Below are 14,740 nucleotides of genomic sequence, written 5' to 3'. Positions count from 1 at the left end.
TGTCATGTACAATCAATTCTGAGCTACAAGTGCAATAAATGTCGTCCACTGATCTATGAACATTAAGTAAATATTGATAGTGATTTTTGCCAACCAGACTTAATCAAAATGTTTATGATCACTTCCTCCTGACCACTGGGTGATTGAATATGACACAACTTTAATGCTACAACCAGTAGTAGTGCATCTATTTGTGAAGCCCTAACAAAATTGCACAAACTTACATATGAAAAATGTCATAGTGAGTTTGAGGTTATACTTATTAATTTAAAAAAAAACTGGGACGGATATGGTTAGGTTACAGATTCCTGTAGATTAATTTCCTATTGGCCAAACTTGTAACCCAGACAGAACAAAAATCTGATCATAGAAAAATGAGTGGTCTCAAACAAGTACATTCTACTAAAAATGTTAAGCATTTCTTTTATACAACTCTTTTCAAATTAGTATTGCAGTATGCTGTGTGGATGTAGTTTTAAAGTCAAAATGAATTACTTGGATCAGTTCATACCAATTGCAAATTATGGTTATCTATGCCCTTCAGATTTACATCTTGTAAGGGTTTGAGAATCTCTTGCAATCATTGTTTACTGAAATTGGTGAATGGTTGAATTGCCCAGTTTTCCCTGATACTCTGACAGATGCCGTAGTCAGACAGTACTTAAAATACAAATGCTCTTCTAACCTCCACGCACAGAAAAAAATGAGCTGATGGTACTCATTGCTTGGGCTTGAAACTCAGTGGAAGGGAAGGCTGGAATGACCAACCTGTTGTTTTTATTGTTGCCTGCCATCCATGTGTTAGTGAAGCTTAGCTTCACAAATGGACGCAAGTCTTACTGGCATAATCAGTTAGCTATCTGAAAATTACATGAAGGGAAATCTATTGCATTTATTAACAAAGTGTAAAATTAAAAACTGCATGCAAGGTGAGTGTAATGCTGATCTGGGAGTAATAACCTGTAATAATGCTGTATTGGCAGTATAGTCCTTGCATTGTGATTCAAAATGAGTTTTGTACACAGTATAGCTGAAATAACTACTGCTCCCCAGTATTTCTATCCACCACATTTCACTTTTAACGGTAATCATAAGTATATACAAAAGTTGACATTGAAAAACATTTCACTTTGTTCCTCTGGTTCCTGTTCCATAATTCCTTTCACTTCGGGGTCCTTCTAGACCTTAACAACAATTTCTGATTTTTGGGTTACGAATGTGGCCCTGAACTACAAATCTTATGTTTGCTTTTACTGTAAACCTAGCCATGTTTACAGTAAAAGGGCAGATAGGACTACTGCTTTAAATTGCATCTATTTCAATGCACGTAGCTTAACAGGTAAGGTGGACGAACTGAGGGCATGGATTGCCTTTAGGGACTGAGATATTATGGCCATAAGAGAAACGTAGCTGAGAGAAGGGCAGGACTGGCAGCTCAATATTCCGGGATACTGATGCTTTAGGCGTGACAGAGGAACAGGTAAGAGTGGAGGGGATGTTGCCTTTTTGATGAGAGAGGACATAACAGCAGTGCTGAAGATATTCTTGAGGGATCATCCAATGATGCTATTTGGTAGAACTTAAAAATAAGAAGGGGATGGTCACCTTGGTAGGGCTATATTGTAGACCCCCCCCCCCCCCACAATAGTTGGCGAGAACTTGAGCAGATGTGTTGAGAAATTACACATAGTTGTGAGAATAGTAGGGTAGCGCTAGTGGGAGATTTCAATTTTCTGGGTATCAACTGGGCCACCCAGAGTGCAAAGGTTCTGGATGGGGCAGAATATGTGCAGTGTGTCCAAGACCACTTCCTCGCAATTATATAGAGGAACCTACTCAGGAAGGAGCAATACTGGACCTCCTCTTCGGGAATGAGGCGGGCCAAGTGACTGAAGTAGCAGTTGGGGAGCACTTTGGGTCTAGTGATCACAATTCTAGTAGCTTTAAAATAGTTATGGAAAAAAATAGAACAGGTCCACAGGTTAAAGTCCTCAACTGGAGCAGGGCCATCTTTGAGGACAGGATCTAGCTGGGGTCAACTAGTTGACTCTATTTAAAGGCAAAGGAACAGTTGGCAAATGGGAGGCCTTTAGAAGGGTCACATCAGCACGTTCCTGTTAGGGTGAAGGGTAAACATAACAAGTTCAGGAACCCTGGCTAATGAGAGATATTGAGGCTCTGGTCAGAGAAAAGAAGGAAGTGTACATCGTGTTTAGGCAGCTGAGTACAAATGAATCCCTCGATGAATATAAAAAGTTTAAGACCAGGCTTAAGAGGGAAATCAGGAGGGCAAAAAGAGGGTATGAGGTGGATTTGGCAGGTAAGGTTAAAGAAAATCCCAAGAGGTTCTTGTTATATTAACAGTAGAAGGATGACTAGGGAGAGACTAGGTCCTCTTGAAGACTATCAGAGCTGCCTGTGTGTAGCTGCAGGAGATGGCTGAGATTTTTAATATCTATTTGTCCTCTGTTTACTAATGAGAATATCATGGATGCCAAAGAAATGAGAGTATTAAGTAGTGAGGTCTTGGATCATGCACATTACAAGGAAGGAAGTACAGTATTTGCAGCTTTGAAGCACATTAAGGTGGGCAAATCCCCAGGGCCGGACCAAGTGCACCCCAGGACTTTATGGGATGCCAGGGAAGAAACCTCTGAGACCCTTGTGGTGATATTTGCTTTGTTGTTAACCAGTGGCAAAGTTCCAGAAGACTGGAGGGTGGCTAATGTTCTATTGTTCAAGAAGGGTAACAAGGACAGTCCAGGGGACTACAGGCTGGTGAGCCTAACTTCAGTTGTAAGGAAGTTACTGGAGGGAATTCTGGGGGACAAGATCTACCATCACTTCGATAGTGATGGCCCGCTCAGGAATAGTCAGCATGGTTTTGAGTGTGGGAGGTCAAGTCTGATGAATCTTTTGGAGTTTTTTTGAAGAAGTAACTAAGGGGATAGATGAAGGTAGGGCAGTGGATGTTGTCTATATGGACTTTAGTAAGGCCTTTGACAAGGTCCCACATGGCAGGCTGAACTGGAAAGTTAGGTTGCATGGGATTCAGGGGGAGCTAGCGAGGTTGATTCAGAATTGACTCAATGATAAGAAGCAGAGGGTGATGGTTGAAGATCTATTCTCTTACTGGAGCCCTGTGACTAGTGGGGTCCCCCAGTGGTCAGTGTTGGGACCTCTGTTATTCATTATGTATGTAAATGATTTGGATATGAATGTACATTGCATGATAAGCAAGTTTGCCGATGATACTAAATTAGGGGGACTTGTTGATAGTGAAGCAGGTTACAATGAATTGCAAAGGGATCTTGATCAGTTAGGGAGATGGGCTGAGGAATGGCAAATGAATTTCAACTTGGGTAAGTGTGAGGTGATGCATTTTTGACATTCAAACCAGGGTAGGATCTATACAGTGAATGGCAGGGCACTGACGAGTGTTGTGGAACAGAGCAACCAGGGAGTACTAGTGCACAGTTCACTGAAAGCGGCCGCACAAGTAAACAGGGTGGTGAAGAAGGCACTTAACCTGCTGGCCTTCCATCAGTCAGGGCATTGAGTTTAGGAGTTGGGACATTATGTTGCAGTTATACAAGTCATTGGTGAGGCTGCACTTGAAGTATTGTGTACAGTTTCAGTCACCCTGTTATAGGAAAGACGTCAAGTTGGAGAGGGTACAGAAGAGATTTACGAGGCTGCTGCCTGGATTAGAGGGCCTGAGTTACAGTGAGAGGTTGGCCACGCTGGATCTTTATTTCTTGGAGTGTAGGAGAATGAGGGGTGACCTCAGAAGTTTATAAAATCATGAAAGCTATGGATAAGGTGCACCGTCATAGTCTTTTCCCCAGGGTTGGGGAGTCCAAAACTAGAGGGCACAGATACAAGATAAAAGGGGTGAGATTCAAAAGAGACCTGAGAGGTAACTTCTTTACACACAGGGTAGTGAGCACCTGGCACGAGCTACCAGAGTAAGTGGTCGAGGTGGGATTTGGATAGGTACATGGAGGGGAAGGGCTTTGAGGGTTATGGGCTGAACACACGCAACTGGGACTAGCAGGGAGGATGCTGTGGTCAGCATGGACCAGTTGGACTGAAAGGCCTGTTTCCGTGCTGTATTACTCTGTTTAACCTTCGTTTTAAACAACATCCTCATTTAACTTTTGAATTATGTTACTTTTCAATCCATCAATTGATGACAGGATATGGTTTCATTTAATAGAACCTCCCAGCCTCTTCACTACATTGTGTTCATTTTCCTACCTAACCCCAGATTAATTTGTTCTCTCCCTAACTGCCTTTCTAGTTCTTCCAATTCAAAGTGATCTTTCCTTAAGGTGTTTGCATCTCCAAATGAAACTTGTCCTTTTTTGTTCTCATTGGTACTCTCAATTTTAGAGGATATTCAACCAGCACTGTTTCAGGCACACAGCTTCCTACGGCTACCTTGACTATTTCCCACTCTGCTTCTGTTCTCCATCTGTCACATCTGTTCTGAAGATGCTGCTTTCCATACCAGAGATTCTAAATATTTTCCCCAACCACGTGATCCCTTTCACTATACTGGACGTGGCCCTCAACCCTGTCGAGTCCCATTTCCTATACTTCCGCTCAAACCCTTTTTCCTCCCATCAGAATTAAGGGGGGGGGGGGTTCCCCTTGTTCACCCCACCAGCTTCCACATTCAATGGACTAGTTTCTATTTTGCAGAACCCTACTGTGGCTAAGGTTAGTGGCTGAAGTTTATTTTATTACTTCAAAATCACAATGGTTTGAGAAATCGAGCAGAGAATCGAATCACTGAAATTGCATTCAACCACTGACAAAACTGCATTTCAATTTAAATGTTATTGACAGATTAGCTGCCATTAACAAGCCTTCAGCATGCTCACCTAGTTAATACCAGTTTGTGTCATCCATTTCTATCCTGTCTCAGACATTCCCTTTGTTCTTTCTATCCCTCTGCCTTCTCTGCCAATTTAAACCTACCCTTCACCTAAATTTTCACATTTCTGCCTACAGGCCATTAACCTGAAACGTCAGCTGTTTCTCTCGCCACAGTGCTGCTGAATGTTTCCAGCATTTTTTTCATTATAGATTTTCAGCATCTGTAGATTTTTGCTTTACAATATAACGTTCCTGTTTTTTTTCTGCTTTTAAGTCATTCCTTTTATTCAGTGGTTGGAAAGTGGTTTAACTTGCTGCAGTCTCTCCCAGTGCTGCTGTTTGACCAAATGCTGGAAAGTGCAAGTGGAATGGGAAGGACAGCCAAGGCCCAGTGCTTCCCAACAAAGCATGTTCAAAGTATGTGACCAGATCATCAGGGTAATGGACCCTTAAGCTTGAAGGAGAGAAAAATAAGTAGCGTCACCCTGCACCATTTTGATTTTGCCTGAGGAACAAATAAACTGTATCCTCGTGCAGGGGAAAATTATCCTTAAGAACCAAGGAAAATTGAGAAGGTAATCAAAATCCTTTCGAACTTGGATCCAAACTAAATAAGAGGCACACTTATAAGAAATGATATTTATTACAGTGTTGGAATTGTAAAGTTCATACAGTTTCCTAACCTGAAAAGTTAATAATTGAACAATCTTCTTAGAATTTTGAATATTATTTCTCTACATCTATTTTCACGTCTAACTATTCAATTTGATACTAAAATTTGAGGTTAAAAACTTGCCCTTTTCTCTTTACTTTCATGTGCCTGTTAAATAAGAGAAGAAAAATTCTGCATTCTTTTAACATACCTTGCATCAGTTCCAGTCTGAAGTAAGCAATTATGAGCAACAAGAGCAGAGCAACTGGGGTGAATATTCCAAATATAAGAAACCATAGAGGGAGAGCTTGAAACACTTCCACAATTGATGAGAGTCTGTACACCATGATGGGGCTTTTAGTTTTCAGCTGCAGTCACTGAATTTCTTGTTTAATTGGATACCAAAGTACATTGTGTGGACTTTGTTACATACTTTGTTCTGTTTGAATAAGCTTGTGATTTAAGCAGCTTTATAACCTTTGCCCAAGTTGGATCTCACTGATTACATCAACCAGATTTTTTTGTTTTTGTTCGCATTCTTGCTGATTAGTTTTTAGCTCTAAGTAACTTTTAGCTTTTATTTTTATGGGTACATTGGTTAACTTGCAGTAAAATATAAAATTGCAGTCATCTCAAAATAATTAAATCTACTTCATATCAAAATAAGTTTAGTGCCTATTTCTCCCAATGTGAGCTATGGATCTTGATTTTATGAAAACGAATAGAAGCTGCAATGGGTGAAATTATTAGGGGCGTAGATAGAAACATTGTGGTCCCACTTGTTGCTAAATGACTCTTTCTGCACAGAGCAATTATGCTTAATTTTAAAATAAGCTTCCACATTGGATAGATATTGCATCTGTTCTTTTTCCCCAAACGATCTGATTTTCTCATTGGTACAATTTAATTTACAAAATCAAAAATCACCAGATCAAATTTCTAATGTTAAGCATGCTTATTGTTAAACACATCACTGACAATCATAACTGCGCTAAGACCTTTTGACTTTTTAACATTTACAGTGGCATTGCTCTTCAGTGCTTTATTTTAAATTAAAACTTGTTTAGCCTGTTTTTTTTTCCGGCTTCTGCCACCCCTTCTCCCTGCACTTAAAATCACTAAGGCATTGAGATGGGAGATTCTCAGAAATCCATATTTGGTTTTTCACAGTCGTGCCTGAAAGTAGCAACACAAAAGGATAAGCTGGTAAAGAAGGCTTTATTTTATGCTATTCCCCATGTAGGAGTTCCTCAGTGGAGTGGCCTTGGTCGAACCATCAGCAGCTGCTTTCATGATGTATCTTCCATCATATGGTTGGAAGTGGGGATTTTCTCTGACAATTGCACAAGTTTCAATTCTGTTTGCAACTCCTCAGCAAAGAAAGCAATCCATATCTGCATACGCCAAGACTTGAACAACATTCAGGCATGGACTAATAAGTGGCAACTAATAGTTGTGCCACAGAACAATCTATCCACCTACATAAATACTGTGGCTACAAGAACAGGTCAGATCCTGGGTAAGCTGTGGCGAGTGATCTGTCTCCTTCCACCATCTACTAGGCATAAGTCATGAGTATGATGAAACACTCTCTTTGCCTAGATGAGTGCAGTTCCAACAATACTTATTCAGGTCAAAACAACTCGATTGGCAGCCCACCCCAGCACAAAACATTTATTCCATTTATTCATTCCAACATCTGCACATCATGGCAGCAGTGTGTCCCAACTACAAAATGCACAGCACTTCAGCTATTCTGACAATCTAAAGATTCTTCCACTGAGGAGAGCTAGGGCTGTAGGCACATGGCAACGCTGTGTGTTCCTCTCCAAGCTGCATACCATTGTGGCTTGTAAATATATTATTCCTTCATCATTGCTGGATCCAAATCCCAGAGCTTCTTTTTGTGGGAGTTTCTTCAGAAGGACTGCAGTAGTTCAAGGCAGCTGCTCACCAACACTTTCAAGGGCAGTCTGGGATTTGAAATACATACTGACCTTTTGTGATGCTTATATACTGAAAAAAAAATTATTTTCAGACTTTCCAGCTAACCTTCACACAAAATTTCACGTGACTATTTGAGGGGGCTACCTCTCTGCCTGATTCAGGGTGATGTGCCAGCTTCTCATCTAGCCGTAGCTTATGGTGAACTGAATATGTGAATTGTACTTTATGGAAGTAGAACTGTATTAATTCATACTACATCAACTAAATCTTTGGACATGCTGTTACTGGCTACAACTGTGTTGGACACTTCCCACTTATGTTTTGCATACTTGGCATCAAATTCATGACTTCCATAATCCCTTTATTAATAATTCTTGATTCTCAAGTTGCAAACAGCTCTACTACCTTTGGCATTTGAAGAATACTGGTGTACCCAGGTACTCTGCCTTGAGTTTTGCACCCTTGTTCCTACTTCACATGCTTTCCCGTCCAATCTCTTCTCTTCCCCACTCTCCACACCATCCCCCAGCTTCCAGCCAGCTTTGTGTTTGGTTTGAGCTAGCAACTTTTTTTTAAAGAACCCTACTAGCATGTTCTATTTATTGTGTAATAAATACTGTGAACCAAATTGTTTCCCTGTTAATGCTTCATATCATAAGAAAGTAAAGGTGGACACAGGGTGAATTTGGAATAGGATTAAACAAGAAGGGATGGGGGCGAGGGAGGAAGGAAGAGAGTGAATCATGGATAAAGTCGAGAAGACATTTAGGGCTGGAGGAGTGGGGAAGGGGAAGTGGAGAGGGTGCCAACATGAGTGAATAGCATGAGGTAAGGTGAAGGTCTATCTTCTTGTAGCCCTGCAAACCTTTACCTTCCAGATATTTATTCAATTTTCTTTTCCAAACTATAATTAATTCTGCATCCAACACAACATCAGGCAGTAAATTCCAGATCATGACACCTTGCTGCACAGAGGTTTATTTTTCCTCACATAGCCTCAGATATAGAACCATAGAACCATACAGCACAAAACAGGCCCTTCGGCCCATCATGTTGTGCCGTCCATCAAACCACCCTCACACTACCTAACCCCTTCCTCCCGCATATCCCCCCATCCCACACTCCTCCATTTGCCTATCCGACAAACTCTTGAACCTGTTCAATGTATCTGCCTCCACCACCACCCCAGGCAGTGCATTCCACGCACCAACCACTCTCTGGGTGAAAAACCTCCCCCTGACATCTTCCCTGAACCTCCCACCCATAACCTTAAAGCCATGCCCTCTCGTCTTGAGCATTGGTGCCCTGGGAAGGAGGCACTGACTGTCTACTCTATCTATTCCTCTCAGTATTTTATATACCTCTATCATGTCTCCTCTCATCCTCCTCCTTTCCAGTGAATAAAGCCGTAGCACCTTAAGCCTCTCCTCATATTCCATACTCTCCAATCCAGGCAGCATCCTGGTAAATCTCCTCTGCACCCTCTCCAACGCCTCCACATCCTTCCTATAATGAGGTGACCAAAACTGAACACAGTACTCTAAGTGTGGCCTAACTAGAGTTTTGTAAAGCTGCATCATCACCTCGCGGCTCTTAAACTCAATCCCGCGACTTATGAAAGCCAACATCTCATTGGCCTTCTTAACTGCTCTTTCCACTTGTGAGGCAACTTTCAATGAACTGTGAATATGAACCCCCAGCTCCCTCTGCTCCTCCACACTGCCAAGTACCTTGCCATTCACCCAGTACTCTGCCCTGGAGTTTGCCCTTCCAAAGTGTACCACCTCACACTTCTCTGGATTGAACTCCATCTGCAACTTGTCAGCCCAGCTCTGCATCCTATCAATATCCCTCTGTAAGCTCCGACAGACCTCCACACTATCCACAACACCGCCTATCTTAGTGTCGTCTGCAAACTTACTAACCCAGCCCTCCACCCCCTCATCTAAGTCATCTATAAATATCACAAAAAGTAGAGGTCCCAGAACCGATCCCTGCGGGACACCACTAGTCACTGCCTTCCAATCCAAGGGCACTCCTTCCACCACAACCCTCTGCTTTCTACATGCAAGCCATTCACCTTTTGCCATGTCCTTGAAGTTTCCTACTATCCACCTCAATGTTTACCATATTTCTAAATGTTAACATCAGATCATTTTTGAAATTGCTTCTGACATACCATGCCTAAGTAATGTATATTTTAAAAATTCTCCCAGAACCAGCACCATGCCTAGTTGGGAGATGAGTTGTTACTACTTGAGCTTGCATTAGGGCTTCTTTGGAACAGTGTAAGAGGCCAAAGGCAGAGTGGGATTGCAAATTAAAGTGGTAGGCAACTGAAAGCTCAGGATCAGCCTTGCAGGTTTAACAAAGGTGGTCTGTACAGCAATCACCCAAACTGCATTTGATTTTGTTCAACGTTGTGGCAACTTCATCATGGACACTGAATCCTGTGCATTAAACTGGAAGCGCAAGTGAATCATTATTTCATCTGGAAGGACTTTTTGGGCTCCTGGATGATGGGGAGTGAAAAGGTAAAAGGGCAGGTGTTACATGGGAAGTTGCTGTGAGAAGGGAAGTGATGAGTGGAAATGGAGGGGTGGACCATGGAATCACAAGAGGGAAGTGCCCCTTTGGAATGCTGGAAGGGAAGGGGAAGGTTTGTCAGGTGGTGGAATTTTATTGAAGGTGGCAGAAATTACAGAGGATAATCCATTGAATGTGGAAGCTGGTGGGATAGAAGATGAGGACAAGAGGAACCCTATCTTTTTGCTGGGTGGGAGGAGAGGGGGTGAGAACTGAAACGTAGGAAATGGTTGCAGTTTAGAGCCGTCTCAAACATGGAGATGCGGATTTATGGTAAAGGAAAAGGAAGTACTGGTGTTTTGAAGGTGTTATCTTCAGAACAGATGAAACACTAGTTAAACTGAAGTTTATTAAGTTTACAAAAAATACAGTCCCAGGACCTATTTTTAAAGTAGTATAATAAAATAAATATAGGACTAAGTGGGCTATTTGCCCCAAGAGCCTTTAAAGCCATTCAATTAAATAATGGCTGATCTTTCATTTAATTCCATAAACCCAGTTCTCCCTATACCCTGTTACCTAAAATCAAATAATCTCAGTTTAAAACTGGCAATTAAAATAGATAATTGTAACGCAGGAGTGAGTTCCAAATTCCAAACTGTGTGCTTTGATTATGCTTGAACATGAGAAGCACTCTGTTATTGCCATTTTCATTGAGGTGTCACCTTTGGCACGACCAAAATTCATTTGTAATAGTAATTGATTTGAAATGTATCACAGACTATAAGGTCTTTGAGTACCGAGCTGTCTTGAAGTCTATTCAGCTCTCATTTAATGAGACCTTTCAAAGAGGTTTTCTCATCAGCCTGTTAATTAAAATCATCATTCCAAGCACATGAGTGGATGTAGATAGCAGCCTTATTACCGTCTGAAGATGATAATTTACTAAAATTAACCCTGGTCTAAAATCCCCCCCGGTGGTGTTGCTGGTACCAATCAATGATATGCATCTGCAATATTTCACAAAGCTGGGATATTCTCTAAACACAGTAAAATGTGTGTAGATTATTTTCACTGATGCATAGGCAAAAATAGAGGCTATTTTTCAGAAATTAGTTGTTAACTTTTTGCTTGAATTTGTGCTTAAGAATTCATTCTTGGGTACTGCTGGAGAGTTCTGTTTAAATTTGCATTGTAGCTTGCCTAAAAAATCATTTGGAGTCATGATACAAAGTCATTAAACATTGATGTAATTCAGAACTTTGTTTTAACTCTGAATTGTATTTTAAGCCATTTTCAGCCAATAGAACCTTATTACCCTTGTGTCAAGTGTAAAAGTAGCTGACTAACATGTCCTGGAGCAAAAATATCAAATGATTATTCAATGCTTTAAGAATTTATCAAGTATCAATGGGTTGTGTGCACAGGCTGACTATTCGTCAGCTGCCAAGAAATAAATCTCTCATTCTCAATCCTCAATAGCTGTTTGCTTTGGAAGCATGGATGTGGGAAGAGTTTCTGACTGCTTAAACTCGGGCTGAAATTTCTGAGTTTGAAGGGTAACAGGATTCACTTCAGGGTTTTGGATGGCCAAGTGCTTTTGGGGTTGTAGTTTCAAAGACATGGTCGTGCAAATCCAGAACTGCAAGTGGCTGCTCACCTGTAAGGGTAGGACTAGATGTGCAGTGCACGATTCCTTAAGTGTGGTACTCGCAAAACCAGTATTCAGCAACATACAGCAGGGAGGGTGACGATAACTCAAAGGACTTGTGTATCATTCCTGGCACCATGAGCTAAATAACTGGTATGGAATCACAGCAAAGTGTGAGAACACATTGGCAATCTTCTCATTAGACAAAAACTGCAGACACTTGAAATCCAAAACAAACACAATGTGTCAAAAGCACTCAATAGTTCAGTGGGGAGGGAAATGGAGTCAGCGTGTCAGGTCAATGACCCTTCATCAGGACAGGAAAAATGAGAGTACAAGCATACTTATAAGTTACAGAAAGAGAAGAGACCAGTTGAAATGTCTGATAAGGAGCAGACAGAAGTTGTCAAGATAACTAAAATCCAGCAGTTTGAGAAAAAGGAAACACATTGAAAAGCAGAAGTATAGCCATATCTCTGTGTGTGGAGGGGCAGGAGAAGGGAGAGACAAAAGGAATGGTTACTTGAAATTGTTATATTCAATGTTGAGGTCCAAGAGTTACAATGTACCTAGATGGAAGAAAAGATGTTGTTCATTGAGCCTGTATAGCATTGGAGCAATATTGGTGTTCAAAAACAAAGGACCGAGGAGTGGGACGGAGAATGAAAGTGACAGGTGACTGGAAGCTCGGGGTTCTCTGATTCTCCTTGCAGAATCAATGGAGATACCCTGCAGAGATTGTCCATTTTGTATGTAGATGTAGAATAAACCACAACATGAGCAATAGCAGACTGGAAGTCAAGAAGAATGGACTATCAATCGAGAGAAGAAAGTTTAAATCCCAAAATGGTAAGTATGGAATTTTAATTCAATTAATATATAATCTGGGTGTTTTTTAATGTGTCACTGTAAAGGCGACAATGACACTACCAGATTGTCATTAAAATCCACATTACGCTAAAATGTCACTTAAGAAGGAAATTCACTATCCTTACCCATTTTGACCTATGTGTGACTCCAGACACACAGCAAGGTGATTCACTTTAACTATCTTCTGAAATAGTCTAACCACTCAGTTCCATTATAACCACCAATATATAAAAAAAATGGATAGAAAGAGATGGATCGCTCAGAAGCACAACAAAGTTGCTTCCAGGACAGTTGATCTTGTAAAGTCCACACAGACATCTGGACACCTTGATACTGGGCATCCATGAATCATTGTGCACCGTCAGCAACTTCAGAAGTATACATTACAATCTGTAACAACGTTGCCCATCACATCACTCATTTTACCTTTACTATCAAGCCATGGGATCAACCCAATTCAATGAGGAGTGCAGAAGGGCACCCCCAACTACACCTAGTTGCATAAATACCTGACAAAGAATATTGTAGGGAAAAGAGGTTAGAGCAGGAGAGGGCAACTAATTAGGTTGCACAGCTCGCACAGACTCACTGGCTGATTTACCTACTCCCAGGCTGTACCACTCTAAGATTCTGTGAGATGAGGGTAAATTTGAAGCTAGTGGCATTGATTCTTGATTTTGGGCTTCCAATGGTTAATTGCTACTGAATTTTTGCCTAATAATGGCAACTATACCTCATAACTTGATTATTTCCTGTTTTCATTGAAGGCCCTGTTTTTCTGATTAATTTGGTGTAAATCCAGGAATAGCCCACATAATGTGCTGTAAACTAATTTTATAAATATTTTTTAATCTATGTTGTCACTGATATTTAGTTTACCTTGCTCTGCAGCAACAATCCTGAGCTGATAAATGAGCTTGGCCACTAGGAGGTGTGCAGGAGCTCCTCTGAGCTACAGTTACCCAGCAGTTCTCAACCAGAATCCAAAAAGTTTTGCCGGGAACTGTGGGCTCAGTTTTCTGCTATGCCATGACACACTTTGTACACCAGTTCCACTTACAGTATGCCAACTAATTGTCATTCATATCAGTAAATTAATCTCCCAAATCAAAAGAAAACATGCCTTAAATACTCATGGACAGACTAATTAAATACTGTTCGTAGTTATTGCCTTAATGTTTAACAAGCTGTTTCGTACACAATTTACCTGGGGCTGTAAATGGCAGCTGGCAATTTTAAATTGAAGGCATTAGGGGGAGCTGGTGCAGGAGTTGGTGCGGGTCAACAAGGAGAGGTAAAGCCTGACTGGGGTTGAGTGAATGATAGGCTTCAGGCAACGAAGCTCTGAATTATCTGATGTCTAGGAAGTGCAGCATGGGAGGTTAGCAAAGAGAGCATCAGAATTGTTGAGATTAGAGACTGCAGAAAGTCTGGTCCACCCAGAACCACTGTTAGAAGAAGAGAGAGGGAATAAGCAGAGAACGCATAGTCAGTGGTGGAAGTTAAAAACAACAGGGTAGACCTTCTGGTGGTTATCATGGTGAGGCCTGCCCCACTTCACACCTGAATGGCCATGATGGCCAGTGAGCCTCAACCCTGGTCCTTGCCAGATGTCATTCGAATGGGCTTCAGTGCCCCAGCTTCATTCTTCCTCATCTGTAAATGTCTTTCCTGAAACCTCTTGTTCATTTTGCCTATCAGCTCCCAAGCCAAATCCTTTTGCTAGGCGTTCAATAAGTCATGGACAGACTCGCACGGCTAAAGACAAGCTTCTGAGGAACTCGGCAGGTCAGGCAGCATTCCCTTCATCCGGACCCTTCGGGATTCAGGATTGCCTTCAGTCAGTGGACTGGACCATGTTCAAGGATTTGTCAGTGGGCCTAAATGAATATGCCATAGTCATCGCCAACTTCATAACAACATGTGTGAATGAGTATGCACCCACAAAAACTCTGGGTCTTCCCCAACCAGAAGCCCTGGATGAACCAAGCGATTTGTAATCTGCTGAAGGCTAGATCTGTGGCTTTTAGGGTTCGTGACCCAGAGTCATATAAAATGTCCAGGTACGACCTCTGGAAGGCTTTTTCCCAGGGGTAAAATGGCTAACGTGAGGGGGCATAATTTTAAGGTGACTGGAGGAAGGTATAAGGGGGATGTCAGAGGTAAGTTTTTTTTACACAAGGAGTGGTGGATGCATGGAACACACTCCC

At 41.5% G+C, this 14,740-nt stretch overlaps 1 protein-coding gene across 4 annotated transcripts in view; it reads right to left on the bottom strand.

Moving 5' to 3' along the window:
- Window positions 1–5,903, bottom strand: part of LOC127574762 (small leucine-rich protein 1-like) — a 112,691-nt gene extending 106,788 nt beyond the window's left edge. For all 4 annotated transcript variants that reach the window (XM_052024056.1, XM_052024055.1, XM_052024059.1 and 1 more), the window contains exon 1: window positions 5,748–5,903. In XM_052024056.1, the coding sequence (XP_051880016.1) occupies window positions 5,748–5,883 (136 nt within the window). In that variant the 5' untranslated portion in view covers window positions 5,884–5,903. The remainder of the gene's footprint in view (window positions 1–5,747) is intronic.
- Window positions 5,904–14,740: the final 8,837 nt, after the last annotated feature.

The sequence above is a fragment of the Pristis pectinata genome, chromosome 10 (genome assembly GCF_009764475.1).
Source record: "Pristis pectinata isolate sPriPec2 chromosome 10, sPriPec2.1.pri, whole genome shotgun sequence".
Lineage (NCBI taxonomy): Eukaryota > Metazoa > Chordata > Chondrichthyes > Rhinopristiformes > Pristidae > Pristis > Pristis pectinata.
The sequence above is the reverse complement of the archived record's forward strand: the minus strand, read 5'-3'. Positions and strand labels throughout refer to the sequence as shown.